The sequence below is a fragment of the Primulina huaijiensis genome, chromosome 15 (genome assembly GCF_012295235.1).
Source record: "Primulina huaijiensis isolate GDHJ02 chromosome 15, ASM1229523v2, whole genome shotgun sequence".
NCBI classification, from domain to species: Eukaryota; Viridiplantae; Streptophyta; class Magnoliopsida; order Lamiales; family Gesneriaceae; genus Primulina; species Primulina huaijiensis.
Genome location: NC_133320.1, coordinates 4,582,091 through 4,602,758, shown reverse-complemented (window position 1 = coordinate 4,602,758; position 20,668 = coordinate 4,582,091). Strand labels below are relative to the sequence as shown.

General features: G+C 32.9%; 2 protein-coding genes across 6 annotated transcripts; both read right to left on the bottom strand.

Annotated features, from left to right (window-relative positions):
- Positions 1–3,981: 3,981 nt before the first annotated feature.
- LOC140959573 (thiamine-repressible mitochondrial transport protein THI74) lies at positions 3,982–7,078 on the bottom strand. Of its 5 annotated transcripts, none has more exons than XM_073417481.1 (4): positions 6,786–7,078; positions 5,976–6,617; positions 5,457–5,877; positions 3,982–4,283 (listed from the first exon to the last, which is right to left on the bottom strand). In XM_073417481.1, exons 2-4 carry the CDS (start codon positions 6,483–6,485, stop codon positions 3,997–3,999), a joined length of 1,218 nt encoding a protein of 405 aa, XP_073273582.1. In that variant the 5' UTR covers positions 6,486–6,617; positions 6,786–7,078; the 3' UTR covers positions 3,982–3,996. The 5 variants fall into 5 exon arrangements, with proteins under 5 accessions (XP_073273582.1, XP_073273583.1, XP_073273585.1 ...); XM_073417482.1 differs by having other exon boundaries at positions 6,834–7,078; XM_073417484.1 differs by having other exon boundaries at positions 6,889–7,078.
- A 4,782-nt stretch (positions 7,079–11,860) lies between these two features.
- On the bottom strand, positions 11,861–14,991 carry LOC140958343 (protein SULFUR DEFICIENCY-INDUCED 1-like). The gene is made up of 4 exons (XM_073415759.1): positions 14,726–14,991; positions 13,613–13,825; positions 12,868–13,023; positions 11,861–12,735 (listed from the first exon to the last, which is right to left on the bottom strand). Exons 1-4 carry the CDS (start codon positions 14,831–14,833, stop codon positions 12,334–12,336), a joined length of 879 nt encoding a protein of 292 aa, XP_073271860.1. The 5' UTR covers positions 14,834–14,991; the 3' UTR covers positions 11,861–12,333.
- Between the last annotated feature and the right edge of the window lie 5,677 nt (positions 14,992–20,668).

Here is a 20,668-nt window from a genome sequence, read left to right as displayed (position 1 = left end):
CGTCTCACGGATCGTAATCTGTGAGACGGGTCAACCCTACCCATATTCACAACAAAAAGTAATACTTTTAGCATAAAAAGTAATACTTTTTCATGGATGACCCAAATAAGAGATCCGTCTCACAAATACGACCCGTAAGACCGTCTCACACAAGTTTTTGCCTACTTTTTATTGTGAATACCGGTAGGGTTGACCCGTCTCACAGATAAAGATTCGTGAGACCATCTCACAAGAGACCTACTCTTCATCATTAACTAAAGTTTTGAAAAACAAGAAATTATTTTTTGAAGAAATATAGTGTAAAATAAAAAATTTGTTTATAAATTTTTGTTTTGTTAATGATTTTTTTAACATGTGTGAAAACACAAACAAATTTCACAAAAACTCTTATGAGACGATCTCACGAATCGATTTCGTGGATCAAATCTCTTATTTGGGTTATCAATGAAAAAGTATTACTTTTTATGCTAAGAGTATTATTACTTTTTATTGTGAATATCGGTAGGGTTGACACGTCTCACGTATAAAAATTTGTGAGATTGTCCCACAAGAGACTTACTCAACAAATTTTTTATGTTTGAGATGGATAAGATATGTAGATATAATTTCAGTTTAAATTTTTAATGATTTTGTTTGTGATCAAAATAGATAAATGATTTTGAATTCGATTTTATACATAGTTCGGACTTACTATTATCGTTTCTAAAGAAACCACGGAAAGATCCAAACATATCATAGATTTAATTTTTTTTCACATATAAAAAAAATTTCTAAAAAAAGTACAATACATATTTCCAAGATTCGGTTAATAAAGAAATATTAATAAAAAAAATTATATCAAATATAAAAATCGAACTATATTTGAAAAAAAAATATACGTATGAATCCCCACCAAACTAAACGTTTCTCAACTATTTTATATAAAATTAAATAATTATTTAAAAATAATATTAAAAAAAATGATGTAAACTTTAATCCATCCAACACCCAGCAAAAACTGACAGGCTCATAAAGAGCCTAGGCTCGGCTGGAGGCTAGGATTGGGTATCTAGTGGATCCCAAGGCATGGTTAGAGGTTTGGTAGAGCTAGTGGTTAGACATGTTAAACATCGAACAACTGGGCATTCAGTGAAGTAGAGAATAAAGAGGTTGACAAGACTGTTGGATGCTGACGTGGCGCATAGTGTGTTGTAACATGTTCGACGTTTAGCATTTTTCAGTGTTTGGTGTCATTTTCGCGAAATGGAGAATCTACTACCATCCCAATTTGGAAGAAAAATATTAAATATCCAAACCCATCTTCAGCTTGTAATAAATCCAAGGTTGTCATTTCCCACTGGGATGCTTGATTTTTACTATTTTTATTTATTCATTGAAAATTGCATTTATTTATACATTAAATATAGTTTGATTTTGTTGCATCTTTTATCTTTAATCTTAAAAGCTAACCAAATATACTGTAAATCTCATCTTTCACATCCAACTATCATTGTAAATATCTATGTTCATATTGATCCTATTTAATGTTAGTCATGCTCAAATTATGACTATTTATACTTGGTTTTATTCACAATATCATAACCATTTTAGGTAAATACGAACAGCGTAAAAAACAACTTTCCTCGCGTGTTAATACGATCCGATAAGAGATAGAGTTTAATGAAAATGGGAATAAAATAATCTCAAACAACACAAACACACACTACTGGCTTGCTTTTGGTAGAGATAGTGTGCAATCTGTATGAGGATAGTTGTAGAAATGGATTCTCAGTTAGGAGGTTACTCGTGTGCTGACAGCAATTACCAAAGTAGAAGCTTCTGTTTCAATGATTCAATCCTTAGAACATCAACGGACACATCACTGACCAGGTGCGTTCGTGAATTATGCCTTAGTTAGTCGAACAAGGTGCCTAGTGAAATTTATGCAGGTGATCTCCAAAGGTCAATCCAAAGGCCACACTCGGACGAATCGAAATGTGAGAGTTCCCCGAGAGAAGGATTGACAAGATAACATTGATCAAAACTAAAATCCTACCAGCCTGGTCAAGAATGCCAGGAACATGTTCAAACGGACGCATAAAAATGAAACTTCTGCCACGCAATCCATAAGCTCCATGATATGGACCAAACACAAGAAGACCAACGAGACCAAGAATGAAGTACAGAAATTGGGGCTATGTTCTCTGTCCCATTGTAATGACCCGAATTCTTATTTTGAATGAAGTATTAATTAAGAGATAATTAAAGAGTTGTTAATTAAGTATTATTAACGAATTGATAATTTGAGATTAATCTGTTGGATCCACCGAATTGTAAATGGATAACCCGATCTACTTCCGATTACGTTATCTCGAGAAATCCAACCAGACGAATAAGATTCTGACACGTGGCAGATAAGATTGATTCAGATTTCTGAAATAGTCCGGATGCAGCCTATAAATGGAAGCCGAATTCTTTTGTTTCCTACACCGCATCCTTCAGAGAGAGAGAGAGTTCTAGTCTTTTACCTAAGGTTTTCTAGCCAGTTTCTATGGCACTTTGGTGTCGGGAAGTTTCGGAGCTAGTGTCGACTCGAAGGGGGTAGGTGAACTAATATCGAGACATCATCAGCGGGCTGACAACGGACGCAGGTATAATCCTAAAGTCTTTAGGAAGAACTTTATAGCATGTTTGGTAATTCAGAATCTGGTTTGATAGTGATTTCATATTGTTGGTATTGTCTAGGTTAAGAGCTTTCTGTCAGATTGTTTTAGTAAGGTACGTGATGTACTGACTGAGATATCCAAGCGTAGTGTAGACACTTATATGCTGCATATTTATGTATTGCATTATACATGTTTTACTGCTTTGGCATATTATGCACAACATATCATGTTGAGCCTGATATTTTTTTAGATATACCTCGTTTGTTGGGGCCGCTCAGCCCTATTCTGTATTGTGGACGATGGGGCATCGAGAGCTACAGTGTCCGACGGGACCCGCGGGCTCTGATGACTCGGACATTGTAGGTCCACGTCTTGATGATGAGTGTGGGAGCCAAAACATGCCTAGGGCAGGTCAGAGACTACACACTCAGGCGCCTCTAGACTGAGCATGAGATTCTTGACTTTATCCTTGATATCCGAGCATATTGCATTTCGCATGCATCATATCAGTTTGTATACTCGTACATTCTCGTATTGGGCGATTGTCGCTCACGTCCTTGTTTTCATCTTGGGCACCCCATTCCACGGGGCAGGTCTTAGGTTGGACGGTTCGGAAGACCAGGGCAGTGGCTAGAGCAGTTGGGTTTTCGGCGGTGATCTAGTGGAGGTTTTATGTGTGGTTTATCTTTTTCTCGTTCAGAATTATGTTTTCGATATGGTTGTATTAATGTTTAAAACTATTGTTGTTTGTTTTGTTTTAATTTGAGTTGTAAGATGATTAAGTTATTTGGTTTCCGCTGTTTAATTGTTGTTATTAAGTTTTAATGTTGCATGCTTATTAGTCTGTTTAATAGTGGATCGGGTAAGGACGCTACACCCATTTTTTCTCCGGTTGGACTGGTGGATATGGCAGAGTTACATTTCTGTTCCTATGCATCTGCTAGAAGAATGCTGAAATCAGAAGAACAAAATTATCGACCAACATATGGCAAATAAGGGGAATTTGCCCGATAAAGAAAAAGGAAGTCAACTCTTCTACAAGTACAAAATTTACTCCCTAAAATGAACTAAGGTCTTCCACCCTCATTTAAAATCACAGATCCTCCATGTGGACAACAAATCCTTTGCATTTCGCTTATAAAAACAAAAATTTATTTCCCTGGGTATGGTTGTTTCGACGTTGCCCTTCTGTGTGCAAACAATATTGCTGCACAAAGATTGGTGAATTTCCAAGGATAGACACTTCCATCAAACAATAACCTATGTATATTTCCTATGTTATGTTACAATTCAACTACAATTATCTACAGAACGAAAGCATGGAAGAGAGGTACTTTATTGTTTAAAAGAATCAAACCCCGTCTTGATTCGTTTGATGAACATTTTTTTCAGTTTCCAATTGAAGACTCGCTTCTTTAGTTCCACAAAACTCGTCCGAAGGGAAGTTAATTCCAGTGAAACCAATCATTACAGCAACAGCTCCGATATAATCCAGGAGACGAGGTGCATTACCGGTCAGTGAATCCACTACAGCTGCTAAAGGGACCTGAATTGTCAGACCTGCCGTGGCAACAGTGGTTGTCGTAAGGAGGACGGCCTTGGCCCATAGATAGTCGCTCAGTACATTGTCTAGTAGACCTGAAAATAGAAGTTCCAAATTTAGATTTCAAGAATGTCTATGCTACCGACGATAGTTGCGACATTATGGGTAAATTTCAAAGGAAATATATGGCAAACAGAAGCACAAAGGTGAGAGAGGAGAATCCGAGGAAGCCAAAACCAAATTCTAACCCGCATGTGACTATGATACAATTTCTGAATTTAAATAGGCTAAGAAGTATCAACCTTAAAAAAAGGGCATTCCATTTCCAGCCAGGGCTCAGGAAAGTGGGGCAAGATGAGGCAATAAAATGATTTTGGAGAGGCGAAACTTTGTAGTAACTAGTACTAAAAAATAATTTACATAATATTTCAAAAACAAATTCATCTGACGGGCTGCCCTGATTCCTGTTTCGATGATAATATTACAGGGAAGTTTGTGACTCCGTCCAACCGAGATAATGCATCTTCTTTGCGTCAAAAAAGTATCGCAGTCCTTGAATGATTCAAGGATGACAAAAAAAGCGATGCAAAATCAGAATGATACTTTACACAAGCAAAACTGTGATAGTTAAGACTGAATTATGTGATATGAGAATTCGAAAGCCACCGTCTTGTGTTATAAATGTTGTCACATAGGCTGAATAAGAAAAATATAGAATTAAGGATGCCAGTGTCCGAAAAGGTTATGGAAATTTACATTTAAAACCAAGAAGGGAAAAGTGCATAAAAAGGGTTGAGGCAAATGTAGACAAATGCACGTCAATAGGCAGAGAAAGAACTAAAATTGAACAAAATAGGATATATATGTGTTCCGTGATACTACATTCTTGACCGGAAGCATAAATAATTAGAGGAAACAGGATCTATTAAGTTGTATCGATTGCACTGCGCCTTCTTTCTAGCATACACATATTAATGAAAAAAAATTAACAAATCTATCTTCCATGATAATCAAGAGCACAGAGGTACGAACAATTATATTAATTAGACCATGAACATGATGTAACTCTATCAGCAAACCATAGGTGACGAAGAAAGTTTACAGGTGAAGAACACGAAAAAAGGTATAACCAGTTGAGCACAACAGATGTAAAACCGATCAATGTCTCCAGAAACAACATAATTAGTAAATAGACCCAGAGCAGGTAAACATATTCAAAACAATAGTCAACCAAGATTTTAATAAAAAGTTGAAGCTTATGAGCATACCTTTACCAATAATTAAACCAAATTGCTTCCATGTCATCATGCTAAAAGACTCAACCTTGGCAAATTCTAGAATCAGAGTAACAGGGAAAAACAACACTAGGTTAAACAACCCCAAGAATCCAAGAAACTGTGCCATACTAGCATGACCTCTTTCATCATCTTCGTCGGGTAGCTTCAGGCGAATAAGGGTAATATAGACAGCATAAAATGCAGAAGATACAAGAGAGAGAACATCTCCAAGAAGGGGACTTGAGGCGACAGCGCTCAATCCTGTCCCTGAGTCTCCCAAACTTACAATTATTGTTCCTCCCATGCAAAGAAGAACGCTAATCAGCTTTACCCAAGTGAACTTCTCACCCAAGAACGCAAGAGCAACCAAAAAAGTGAAAAGACTGGATGCACTGCTTAGGATGGTATTGGACTGTACATCAGAGGAAACAACTCAATCAAACGAGCCCTTGTGAGGAAAATATCAACTAAATCATTTATTAAAAAAACAAATCAGACCCAAATTCTTACCGTGACTGTAGTGTACTTGAGTGAGAGATTGAACGTGAGTTGTGCCAGAAACCAGAATGGGCATATCAAGAGGCTTACTTTCGCGACTCTTCCACGTGTCCATCTCCCTTTTGCATCCAATCCTATTCTGCAAGTCTTCTCAACAATGCCATCTTGATGAATTACAGTTTCTTGTTGTGCCACTACAACTGGAATCAAACCATCGGTCGGAGAACCGACCTCATTATCTTCTAAAAGAATCACCTGCTCAGAAACTCTTGATTCTTGCAAATCACCATCCTTTCTATTTCTCCAAAACCACAAGCTTCCATACTTATCCTCCATATAGCGACCGATTTCAACTAGAGGTATATAAACCACGAACAATGAGTTGCAAATATATGTGAGTAGAAACGGTGAAACCCCACCATCTACCACAGATTGTACCACAAAACTAGCAGCAATCCATATTGTTGCAACTGCAAATACATACACCAATCCCAGAACCCATTTCCAGGCTTGACTTTTCATTAGCCCAATACCCAAAATTACCAGAATAGTCCTCGCAGTGCAGACCTTTCTTCCTTTCGTTTCTTTAAAAAAATCCAAAAATCTCTACAAGGCAAGCCTCTTCAGATCAAAAGCTTATATTATCGATAGAATCTGAAAGGAAAAAATTCCACTAACTGAGAAACACAACACAGATTCAAAGGAACAAAAATGGAAAAATCAAAACTTGGCACACAAAATCAACCAAAAACTCCCGTATATCATCCATAAAAATTTGAACAAAAGCCCATCATGTTAATCTTAGACACACAAAGCATATACCCAAAGAAAAGTAAGATTGTTGACTACATTTTGAATAACGGTGCATACACATTAGGAAAAATTAATATATTCTGAACAAATAATGAATAAAGAGCAACCCAACCGAAGTCAAAATAAAACAGCGTACAAGTCGAGAATACGGTGATTTGGTAGGGATGGAGATCTTCGGTCCCTGAAAAAATAAAGTTTTGGAAATCTGTTGTTCGAGGAATTCCGTTACGGGTTTTCTGGATTCAACCTTCCCATTTCCAAATATCTATATTCTTGATAATTTTTTGTGAAATAATTTTTAATTCAAACAACACAAAACAAGAAAAATGTGAGTATTGTTTGAAGTTAAAGCTAAAATAATAATATAAAAATAAAATAATTTAATATAATAAGAAAAAATTAAAAAAATATAATTAATATAATGTTGTCTTTAATAATAGAAGTCATTTTTATGATTGATTCAAAATAGGAAATTACAAAATTAAACATCATGTTGTAAATAGTTAGATTTGTGTATGATAATATTTATGCAAATAACTCTATTAATTTAATAATGTATCACTAAATTGTACTCTCTAAGTAGAAACTTTTTATCGATAAATATTCAATCTGTTTCATATATTTATATTTATGTGTGTTTTTCACATCAATTAAGAAAGTTATTCAAAAATTTAATTTTACATAAAAATTTCAAATTTTACTATGATTCCATTAATGTTTTAATGAATAAAAGATTTGTTGAAATTGGTTAAAGTATTTAATGATGAAGGTAAATTGTCAAAATAATGTACCACATTTTGATTCTCCAATTTCTATAATCTCACTTTGTGAATGCTTAAAGCCTTAAATTACCCCATGTACACGGAACTCAATATAGAAAGATTATTGTCTTGTTCTGGCTTAATTAGGCATGAAGGGTTGTCTCGATAAGATTATTGGGATTTTTTTACTTAATTAAGTGTGAAGGGTTTTCGACAGATATCATATCTGATCCAACTCTTGAAAAATATTACTTTTCATTCAAATCATGGATCGGTTTGATCCATTTTACGGATATAAATTCGTGAGACTATCTCGATATCATATATGGATATGGAGATTTGTTTTAATTTTTAATTTAACAAATCTTAATCATATGATCAACTATTTCATAATAATTTGGTACCTATATGATATTTAATAATAATTGATATTTAATCATATAGGTTATGTTTGGATGAGATATTTTGGATTTAAACGACTAATTTAATTGATAATTTGAAATGACTCTATGTATAAAATTCATCATAAATATTTAAAAATAACTAGTAAGATTTGAAATACACTGTCAAATTGATTTTGTCGAAAAAACAATGTAATTATTATTATACAAATGCAACCTTAAAATAGTTTTGTTTGCACTGAAAATTTGCAAAGACGTGTCATGTACGAGATCGTTACATATATGAAATCTGGACTCTAAACAAACAACGTGAGTCTCGAATTGACCGGTAGTTATAATTCTCTTGATAAGCAACAAAAACTAGGAAACTAAATCAGGAAATTAAAGGAAAAGTCATTGTGAACTGAAATAAACATTTTTTTTTATTGATGATATGAAACTTGAACTTGAATTAAAAGCTATAAACAATTAGAATTTGAACGTTGAAATTGATAAACTAGAAACAAATTTGCAGAGAATTTTGTATTCGATTTGTCGACGTTGAGTTGCGTAAACATTATTTCTAATTCTTCCTATTAGAATTTTTTCCGACCTTTCTCCACAGTTTCTCGGGTGATGATGATCGTGGCTTAGTGAGCCAATTGTTAGCCCATGATCCTCCAATTGCCTAGCTGACACTTCCATTTGTCCTAATACCTTCAATTCTTTTCTTCGGGCGTTGTTCATATTTCCTTTGAGGCAAAATTTATTTTTAGGGCTTACAAATACCACCACGTAGCCAATTTGGCCAGTAGGTCCATTTAGCTATGTAAATAATTCAAATCTTATTGCTTTAACCCAATTTAAAATTTTGGTCTAAATTCAAAAGGCAAATGATTCGAGGAGGAAAATAAACGAAGTAATGATACTCATCCACTTCAACTCCATCTTATAAATCTCACGATAAAAACCACATTTCAACAATTTCACTTCATCTTCTTCCTCCAAATCCTCCAATTATTCACTGTCCTAACAACCGTTATCCTGCAACTTCGGTTAACCAATCACCCACTCACGGAGACCTCGTGTCCAGTACCACCGCCGCGCTCATTCATGTGAACTGCTGCTAGCGATACCAACAACCTCTCCAGCGGCCATCATTCGAATATCTCTTCATCCTCGGCCAAAACTCATCGAGGAACGGGTATCATTTGCAATACATTCCTTCTCTGTTCTACCATTATTAGCTCCCATGTATGCAAGTATTTCTAGAGCAATTGATGAACCCACACATGTACGCATGTTTATGTGTAGTGATGATGTTGTTGAAATGCTTAGATGAGAAATCACTAACATGCACTTGCAAACTTTATTTCAACCTTGAGTTTTTTTCTTCGTGTGCACATATAATTGTTGGTTCCACTTGCGCAAATTTAAGATAATAAATATGAAAATAAAAAATAAATTGAACATCGAGATTTACGTGAAAAACCCCTAAAATTATTATGGTAAAAACCACATGCAAGATGAAAAGAAATTCACTATAATATTTTACCGTGTACAACCACTCGCTGTGATTCCAAAGAGAACGCACTCTCTCTTAATACAGGAGAACAAAACACCTCACAAATATTATAGAACTTAGCAATCTAATACCATAATTTGGCCAAATCAGTATCCATACAATGAAAAGTGGCTTAACAACATACTTTCCAGCAAAGTTCAAGTTCTGTACTAAAAATCAACTCACCTACAATTTAATATAACACGTTTTCTCAAAAATTTCAATTTAAATGGACTTTAAATACAGATTAACATCTCTCCAACATAAATGGCACATCAAATCAAAATATAGATACATCCTGAGCTGGGTAATAAACCATGTTTGTTATCTGGTCATAAAATAATTCAAACTGAAAATGGCTCGAAAGGCTATTTTCGAAAAAAATTGTATCCATCAACTTTCATATAGTTTGCCACTAAAAATTTAAATACATTAAATACATAGAAGACTATGATCTTTCATATGAGTATGAGCCATAGAAAAAATATCCAACCGCGACTCAATTCATTCTTTTTTTATCATCTAATTCCCCTTATAGACCAGCTTTGTACCATCGATATCTCATAACTCTTGATATTGAACTTCACTCATTGGCTGGTGCAGTGTGACTTTTCATGTAGAAGTTGTGGCTACCTCCATGTCCTCCTAACTATATTGAGCAATTTATCTCTTCAATGACGGGCAATATCATTGGCTCGTGAGGAACAGTAGTAAATAACTCTTTTACTTCTAATTTATCATCATATTTTTCTTTATATATCAACATGTCATAACTCTTGATATTGAAACTCATCTACCAGATAATGCAATTTGGCTTTCCATGCGGAAGTTGCAGCCAAATTCATTTTTTTTTTTTACTGTACTTAATCATCGACATCCTCAATGATGGGCCAAACCATCTGCTTTTGAGAGACCATGGTTATGGGTTTAAGGATCTTTTCAACCACTTCCTTGACCTTTTAAGTGTCTTTATTGAAGTTATGAAATCTAATAGGATCAAAGGCTCCATCGTAATATTTATCATCCACAACATTATAATTAGATTAATACGGTTGTGAATCGGCCTGTATCATTTGTATAACCACAAAGAAAGTTGATAAGGACGATTGAGATCACATAGTGATATCTACTGATAAGACTCTCAAAGTTTTGACTCTCAATTAAACATTGCAACGGATACTTCGGTGGAAAACAAGTCTTCCACACTCTTCCCTAGCTTTTGAAACATCTAGTGAGACAAGATATTAACAGTGGATACATTATCAATCAATACTCTGGATACCGATTTTATTTTCACATGTGTTGTGATATAAAGTGGCTTGATATATTTAGTCATCTATGTCCTACGCTTTGTAATATCCATTATCTTTCTTCCATCGTTAAGAACCCATTCACGTCCTTCACTTTCTCACTTTGGATGGTATTTGCACTATCCCCAATCCCTGTAGAAATATCGGACACACAAATTTTCTTGTGTCTAAATTTATCGGGTAACACCAAAGAACTTGTAGCACAATCAAATGAGACAATAATGTCATCTACTTTGAAGGTAGTATTTTTATTTTTTTTTAATCAAACCACTTTCTTTCTCATTATCTTCTGTAGTATTTCTCCCAAAATTCTTCTTTATCTTTTATTGAATTATCAGCTTTCTTTGTGGAAAATTCAAGGCACCCTCTCAAAATTCAAGGCATTATCATGGGATAAACCACAAAACATGGTTTCCTCTCCTCTTTTTGGTGAACAACCGAGAATGGATTTTTGCAAGACACCCTACCCTCTCAAATGTCTATTGGTCAGCTCTCCTTCCAACATTCATTGACATAGTAAACAAACTTTCTCCAAGGTATTGGTTAACCGGTTCTTTAGCAAGGATCACCTATCATACCTTCCATCCATTCATCTGTCAACTTACTTCCCCTTAAAGTATTGATGACCCTTTTTTCGGAAACTTTCTACTCTTTTGTCCTTAGCTTCAAATATCATCTTAATGGGTCCCCAACACTGTCTGATAATATCTTTTGAGCCGACATACTTATTCTCAATTATATACATCCTCCTTTCATTGATCAAAACATCAAATCAATTTTATTCACATTCAAGTTGGTTATTGGAGGGAAACGTTCTCTATCCACTGTCATTGTCTTTTTTCCTTAAGGAATATGAGAACTCCCTTCTTTCTTTCTAATTCAGCAACCTTTGAATATAATTTATTTGTAGAGAAGTTAAATACTTTCACATGGAATTACAAAGTTAAATACTTTCACATGGAATTACATTTCATTGCAGATGCTGGGCATTCTCTCACTTCTTTTTTTATATGTGTTTTGTTCTTATTGAAAAGGCAATACCCACGGAGTAAACAAGAACAAGTAGAGGTTGATCGACTTGAAATGTTATAATTCTATTTATTATCTCGGCTTTTGTAGACCACGAAAAACTAAAACATCAATTCTTTGCAATCAAGTTGACAATTTCCGCTCAACGGTAATAACGGATTTTTATCTGAAAGCTGAGAAAATAATCTTTTTTTTTTAAATCAAAAGTTGACCCTTATATCTATACAGAGGCTTATTGGTGTGCAGCTTTAAATGGTAACCAGTATACCTCGGCATGGTCTATCTTCCAGTGTGGACCCACCCCCCTTGTACAAGGTGAGAAGAACTTGTCTTAAGATTGAACCCACCCCAAAACAAGTATAATCTTTCGCAACAAATGTTTCTCCGGATGTAGGGTAGTGATAGTCTCTGCCGTATACATACTACTCCTTTTTATACCAAACTAGCCGCCTCGACCGCAACCCAAATGCACACAGCTGACAACAATATAATCATGTTCAAACAAAGTGAAAATCAACAGGCCAACTGGTCTCTAAACTCAGAAATCTCTTCAAATATCGGAAGCCTTTTTGATCTGGCAGGCGCCCATTCATTCATCACTCGTTCGAGGGCCTCGACAAAATCGTCTTCAAAATCAAGATTTGAGAGAACTGGGTTGGAAGGTTGCTTACAATCCAATATCAACAACTCCTCCTCAGCCCGATTCCTTGACTTTAAGTCATCTGAACCTGGAAGTCTGTACTGAAGCACATCTTGTAGAACCAAATTTGCCTCGTTGTATCTGGCTTGTTTGATGAGGCAATGACACAAGTTCAAGGCCTTGTTCGTGTCCGGATCGATCATTTGGGCTTTACGATACACCACTTCTGCTGCCATGTAATTCGACTTTTGCATGTATGCCCATCCTAGGTTCCCCTGTCGCCAAAATCACAAGTTAATGTTTTAAGAATCATCTCTCTTCATTTCATTAATCGACTGCAGATGCTAAGAAATTGTCTGTGTTAAGGTTTTATTCCGAATCTTTTAGTGACTGATTTAATCACATACCAATATTCTTGAGGTTTCTTGTCTGATAGAAACTTGAAACTTCTTGCCATGGGAACGTGCGGTTTTTGTAGGCTTTCCATTGAAAGCTTCTCCCAAGTATATCAACTTAAGCTTATGCTTGAGTAGTGCTATTTGTTCATCAACTTTCCCACATTTCTACAATGCAAAAATCTTACATAAATGTCAATCCATACATCATATCTAGATAATATATATAAGTCCACAGCCATTGCGCGATGGATAAAAAATTTGGCAATACAACTTCATATGTTTCTGGGAAAAAAACTTACATTTAAAAATTAACATACATTAAATTGATCTCCTGTCTAGGAAGGGCGACTGCGATACTTGCCCCCATTGAATATGCTCATACTTTGCATAACATATTTTGCACTACATAGATGGAGGTTTGATTTACACAAAATGAAAAGCCAACACTCCCAAAAAGGGAAAACAAAATATTTTTACGGGACACAAATAATACCTTTTTTATATATTACAAAATTGTAAATAAACATTGTTAGGTAGCCAATTATTTTATGTTTACATGTTCTTTAAATGTGACATGTATATGCATGACTTTTAAAAAAAAAAATATTTGTTACCCCTTCAGGAATGTAATTTGAGATATTTTCAATTCTGAGCATCCAAAGGCCCAAGGGTCCTAGTTCCACAGTTGTCATGTGTTATAAGTATAGCAGAATATGGAACACCAAACAAAACCTTTGATCCGTAATCCACATACCTTGTACAAGTCAATGAGAACGTTATCGAGTGATTCTTGTGCTTGTCTGGGGCAAAGGACCCGAAAAGATTTCACGGCCTCGATTGCTTCCTCAGTTCTACCAAGTTGCTTCATAACTATGGCCATATCTTTGAGGGCACTCTCCACTCTATCTCCCATATTTATAGCCTTCCAAAACCATACTATTGCTGATTCTGAATCCTTCTCGACCAACTGAAATCAAACAAACAGTTTATTTAAATTATGATATGACATTAAACTTAAATAATCATCATTGTCCAATAAAGAAATCATTAAAATAGGCCAAACAAGATCAATTAATTGAGGAGCCTTATTCTGGATCAACATGGTTGAGTCGTGTCGTGCTCGATGCCTTGTAACAAGAGAGTGGTCGACGTCAACGAGCTAAATGACGAGTAGGCTTATTTAGCCGTAAGAATGTCTATTGATTCTATTCTTGAATTTTACTGACCCCAAAACACAGAAAATCCCTTCATTTTGTAGATTACAAAGTTCTCAACGACATAGGAACGATATATAATATTTGATCCCCATGAAAATAAAATTCGTTCGAAAATATATAACCTGGACCATGTTCTTGTCTGAGACCAGGTATGGAAACTGTATAGATCAAAAACACCACAAAATACTATCTTTCAGGTATTAATAATGCTGTAAATGGTGTCACTAAATCAACCTCCGAGATATAAAACCTATTCCTGGAAAATTCCCCAAGCTACCCCGCATCCCTCCTTTTTTTCCAAATTAATTGATTTATTTCTTATATATTATACAAAAAATTTAAGCTGCAAGTTTCTTGGCATTTCCCAACGCCAACAAGTTTGGCGGTTCTTTACAAAAACACCTAGAGACTCACTCAACACACGCGCGCGCGCGCGCGCAATTTCATCAACATATCATAAATCACACAAAGATGAACTTTCATATCAGTTACTGATAATTAAAATCAATGCCGATCCGCTGCATATATTGAGCATTTAAGAGCATAAGCAACTCAGGGATATATTACAACAATAATATAATAATAAATATAAGTGCTAGCTCCATAAATTTTAACACAAAGCTGCAAAAATAAATTTGAAAAAAGAAAACCTGGGCATGTTTGGCACGAACATAAGGGCCATCTCCGGCGGGAACTTTGTGATTCACATGATACAGATCTTTTTCTTTCTTATTAATATTTCTCGTCCCGCTTTCCATTTTTGCTTCAGAAAATTGATTCCGGAAAAGGGAACTATTAAAATCTCGATTCAGAAAGTGGAACCTGAGAGAATCACTGGGTTTAAGACTGTTGCAGAATGGATTTCAGGATCAGATGAAGAAGAATGTGCCATGAAATGAATTATAAAGGGAAAGTGGATTAGTGGAGAAATAATGAACGTGGACGATGGGCTGTCCAGGTTCATATATTATGAATATAATATATACATATATATAATCATATCACTGTCATATTTCGTAAACCTATCTAACAAAATAATAGATATCTCATACGATCTCACGAATTTTTATCTGTGAGACGGATCAATTTTACCGATATTCATAATAAAAAGTAATAATCTTATCATAAAAGGTAATATTTTTTCATGGATGACCCAAATGAGAGATCCGTCTCACAAAATACGACCCATGAGACCGTCTCACACAAGTTTTTGCTCTCACAAAAATATTATTTAATTTATATGATAAATTAAAAAAAACTACTTTTAAATGAAATTACAATTGTTTTATTTTTTAAATTTTTTATTATTATTTTAGAAAATGAAAAATATATTGAAATATTAATATTACAATGGAATTTTTAAGAAAGGTTGACATTAAGATAAAGTTGTCAAGTGGCTTGCCACGCATATTGTCTTTCATAAATGAAAGCCGTTCGGCCGTAAGTCAAACATAAATTAATATTAGTAGATTGTTGAAAATAATAATTTTTTTTAAAAAAAATTAATAAGAATTTATAAAATTTTAAAATTGAAATAACTAGTGAGAAGCTATGAATAAAATATGCGTTTAATTTATATTTTTTTACAAACTTTAATAAGCATTCCATCACCTTTTATTCAATTTTCCATCCAAATTATCACGCCACTTTTTAATTTCTCACCAAAAAAAAAAATAATAATTACCTCCTCATATATCTAATCTTGGATTTATCACTAAATTTTTGTACATGTAGCAATAACAACAATAATAATAATAGTAATACACAAAAACTATTGTAAAACGGTATCATGAGTCAAGTTTGTGATATAGATATTCTATTTAGACCAACTATGAAAAATATTATTTTTTATGTCAAAAATATTATTTTTATTATAAATATGGATAAAGTTACCTACTCATAATAATAATAATAATTATTATATTATAATGTATGAGAGTAACATAGTAACTATTTTGGTCATTTTAATGTTGTACAAAAATACTCGTATTGTTTTTCACTAAAACTAACAATACACGACCTAATTTTTCAAACTCTTTCATGCGTCATGTTTTTTTCTTAACCGTCCTTCTACAATAATGAAAATCAAATCAAATTAATTGAAATATATATATATATATATATATATATATAGACACACACACACAATATTCGTGTATTTTATAACACACGCTTTATCGCTAGTTTATAGAGTAGAATAGGATATATAGCATGTAAATGGAGCAGTTGTTTTGAATATTTTGAACCGCGATTTAAATATACCAAAAGTTTTCAAAGAGGCATGACGAAAATTGAACAACTCTTTTGCATCTTCAGGGTGATTACATTGGCAAGTGAATTCTTGGAGATGATAACAAACACCTCTAAAAGGAGCCAAGAATTGACGTTGATTTCTATATTCACAATCCACTAAAAAATTTACCTATCGAACAGTATTAGTAGAATCAAGTAACCAATGGATACCATATACAATATTAAAAAATTACAAAAATTTTAAATAAGTAGCATATAGAACAAAAAAATACCTTGTGGCACCTTAAGCTCGTTATTTCTAGATAAAGCATATGTCATTATGTTTGAATAATGGGCAGATTCCTCCCACCAACTGAGCACATATATAAATTCTAAATTAAAGTTACAAGCTGAAACATTTTGAGAAATTGTCACGTGACGATCACGATAATTGCTAGTATCATGCACATACACTGTTGGTGGAATATGAATGCTATCAATAGCTCCAATGCAATCCTACAACAAGAAAAACATAATAAAAATAGTGGTACTAATAATGATAACAACAACAAAAAATTTCATTACTTACTTTAAAATAAGGATAAAATCTTGTACTATCTCTTATTCTTTATGGCACTACATATTTAGGTTTGACCATCATACTTACTGCAATGCTCTCGACACCTTGTTGAAGTTTTGGCTGGTATTGTATTGTGATCGATCAAATATTTTACGAATCAAACAATATCGAGTATTTTGACCGACAACAACGTAGCAAGCATTTCTTCAATACTTTGTATCTTGCAACGATGTTTTTTTTCTAAAGATGTTGCACAATTTTAAAAATATGTCAGGGTACATTTTATAAATTTTTTGAAAATTTGCTTCATCCTCTTTTAATATTTTATGAATATAATTGTATCCGCTTGAAGTTATTAGTCGTATATTTAAGGGACGATAGACACGTTCGCAATGCATGTTAATTACATACCTAGTTAGCATATAGAGGATCCCAAGAATGTCTTTCAACAAATACCTAACAGTTTCGTGTAATTCTTCTTCAAATTCATATTCTTTCATTTGATCTTCTACTTCACATACATTAATATATGACATTTAATGAATCATCTAATATTAATAGACAACTAATTAAAATAAAAAATCTATGAATTTATCGAAAATCATTCCTTGTAAAACTCAAACTTATATAAATAATCCAATAATTCAGAATTTGTTAATACTTTAACAATCAGAAAACAAATAAAAAATATGTCAAAAAAGTGTAACATAATATAACTCATTATTGATCATGTACCTAAAAATACTCATTCATTTAATTTATGGTCTATCAATCCCGAATGCTCTTCAATTGTCATTTTCAAAAAATCTATCTTCTTTGATCTGGTGTTAAGCAAATCAAGCACCTTGTATCGAGTACGGTTATCTAAATTTGAGACTTCCTTGATAGCATCCCAACAAGTGTTATCTGCATTCCCTATTGATTTTATCTTATAAACTATCTTTTCATGAGTGTGAGATATTTCACGCATATAATTTGGATATGTATTTTTGAATGTGCTTGATTTTGCTGCAAACTCGGCCCTATCTCGTTTTCAAGTTGTTGGTGGAACCTTTGAATTTATGGGCTGAGAGGATAATGATGAAATAGAGTCCTCGAAAAATGGAAGATTGTATGAAGATTCTTGTTTGTCATTTTGCACGAATTCATCCCTGTTATAATCAAAGACATAATCATCTAATAAATTAGTTTCCCTACTTTCTTCTACCTCAAATATTCATGCATTTGTGTCATCTCCTAGTCCAATGAGTATTTTCCAGTAGCAGTTCATGTCCCAACCACAATTCTCAAATCTTCATAATCCTCAAAAGTGTATGTCCGATAATGTTCATGTTTAAGATGAGACTGGTAAATAATAAAAAAACATCATGTATTAAAACTAGTTATAATTCTGATTATAAATATAAATTTTATTATTTTAACTCAAAGACTCTTACCTTAAAATATCACTCTCATACTTCGCATTTAGCAATGAATTTCTTTGTCATGGAATCTCATCTAAAACCCGAGCCATGATGTATAAGCTCATAATAATTATTGTATCGTTGTTTGAACCATTTTAAACGACTTTGATATTTTATAATAGTCTTTTCACATACAAGTTTTTCGTTTAGAGCATGAAGTATTTTTTTTATCTATGATTTTTTTGTTAAATACTCAATTTTTATCACATCATCCTCACATTGCAACATCAACCATGATTTTTAGCAATTCATTACTCTCTTCAGTCATCCACACATTATATTTTGCTTGTGAATCTCCCATATATAGTATTATTTGCATAAGATAGAAAATTTACAATGATAAGAAGCTAATAAGCATATACAATTTATCAGGTATTGACCTAAAGAAGCAAATAACAAATAAGTCTCTGACACAAAATAAAATCAATGAATAGTGATATGAGGAATTCTGTATTTATTTGTATAAAAGCTACCAAATAATTTATCGGTCTATGATTTTAATTGTTCACTATTACTATTTTGAGTATTACATATTTTTGGTGGATTTCTCTAATTTTAAGAACTATTTGTTCTTGTAATCTCGTTTAAAATGATTTACGATTATTTTATTCAGTGAAAAAAAAAGAAAAAGAAAAAAAGAATGATAATGACTTTTGATGCCTTCATTGTAAGTAAATCGGCATTATTGTTTTTTCAGAAATCCTATTACAGGACCTCATCAAAACTAGAATAAGAGATATATATGTTTCAGAATTTCCACACCTTAGAAGCAAATGTAATTAGACTTGGAGGTAATCAGTAAAATCTTTTATACAATATTATAATTTTTTTAATCACATCAAATTAACAAAAATATTCTAAATTTCTTCAACAGAATGAAATATAAGCTTCGAGTAGAGAAAAAAAACATAAAATTAGTGAAATAAGATCGGTTTAATTCCTAACTAAAAACCACAATTTTTTGTTTGAGAAAATACAGAAATGGAAATAGATATTTTTAAGAAACTGAAAGTCAGATGTACAAATTTCCCCATATTACATTATATGCAAAAAGTAGGCACACACATAAAAAGCAAGGTTCTAAAAAGCGTGAAGCGCCCCGAAGCGCGGATGTCGAGCTTCAAGCTTTTCAAGCTTAAGCGAGATTAGCACAGGCTTAAGCGTGAAAAAGCGTTTCTTATCTTTAGTGTAATTGTAATTATCTCAAACCAATAAATTGATAAAATAGTACATAAATATGATAAATTTGAGTCTGATGCATTAATTCTCATATTTATAAAATCATAAAAATATCAAAATTATAATCTTTATTTGTTTTTGCAACTAGACCACATTAAAAATGTTAAATATTTGTCAAATTATTATCAGACACGCTTAATCATAATTAAAATTAAAAAATAAACATTTAAATTATAAACCTAATTTATTATTTTAAAATAAAAAGACATACCTTCAAAATATAAAAAATTAAAAAATAAATAGATGCGATTAATTGTGCTTAAGCACGCTTAATTAAACACCTTAATTATGCTTAGTTTGACCGCTTTTTTCCGCTTTCTCCGAAGCGGGGCGTTTTTGCCGAGCTTCGCACTTAAGCGGGCTTTTTAGAACACTGATAAAAAGACAGAAACAAATAACGAACGAAACACAAAAAGAGATACATAAAAATCATAATATGTTTTTTTTTTATCAAATCAATAATGATTCAAGAAATGAAACATACCTTCGAAATTTGAGGAACCATCGACTTGTTGTTAGAGAGGAGAAACTTTGAATGAGGAAGAGAGATATATGTGTGATAATGATTTTTTGTTCGATTAGAAATCTACCAAAATCTCTAACATGAGTAGAATACAAATTTTGAGTTTCTAAAGTTCTACCTAGATTTTTAAGTAAAAAATTATATTAGAATCATTGTAAATTTATGGAAATATTGGAGAGTGGGTCTCATGTGAGACCGTCTTACGGATCTTAATCTGTGATACGGGTCAACCCTACCCATATTCACAATAAAAATTAATACTCTTAGCATAAAAAGTAATACTTTTTCATGAATGATCCAAATAAGAGATCCGTCTCACAAATACGACCCGTGAGACCGTCTCACACAAGTTTTTATCAATATTGGATTACTATAAATTTTTAAAAAATCAATTTGAATATCACTTGATTTTTTAAGATTTTAAAAAATTCTAATTTGAATATCACTAAATTTTTTAAAATTTATAAAAATATATGTTCGATATTTTTATACTTTTGAAATCTACAAAAATTAATAAAAATAATTAAATTTTCAAGATGGAATAAACCTGCCTATT

Excerpts from the sequence above, each read along its gene's own strand:
- LOC140958343 (XM_073415759.1), bottom strand. The coding sequence starts at position 14,833 with ATGGAAAGCGGGACGAGAAATATTAATAAGAAAGAAAAAGATCTGTAT. Across the intron at positions 13,024-13,612 it reads TTCTCATTGACTTGTACAAG|AAATGTGGGAAAGTTGATGA; the intron begins GTATGTGGATTA and ends TTTGCATTGTAG. Across the intron at positions 12,736-12,867 it reads AAGAAACCTCAAGAATATTG|GGGAACCTAGGATGGGCATA; the intron begins GTATGTGATTAA and ends TTTTGGCGACAG.
- LOC140959573 (XM_073417481.1), bottom strand. The coding sequence starts at position 6,485 with ATGAAAAGTCAAGCCTGGAAATGGGTTCTGGGATTGGTGTATGTATTT. Across the intron at positions 5,878-5,975 it reads TCAAGTACACTACAGTCACG|TCCAATACCATCCTAAGCAG; the intron begins GTAAGAATTTGG and ends TCTGATGTACAG. Across the intron at positions 4,284-5,456 it reads TGGTTTAATTATTGGTAAAG|GTCTACTAGACAATGTACTG; the intron begins GTATGCTCATAA and ends TTCTATTTTCAG.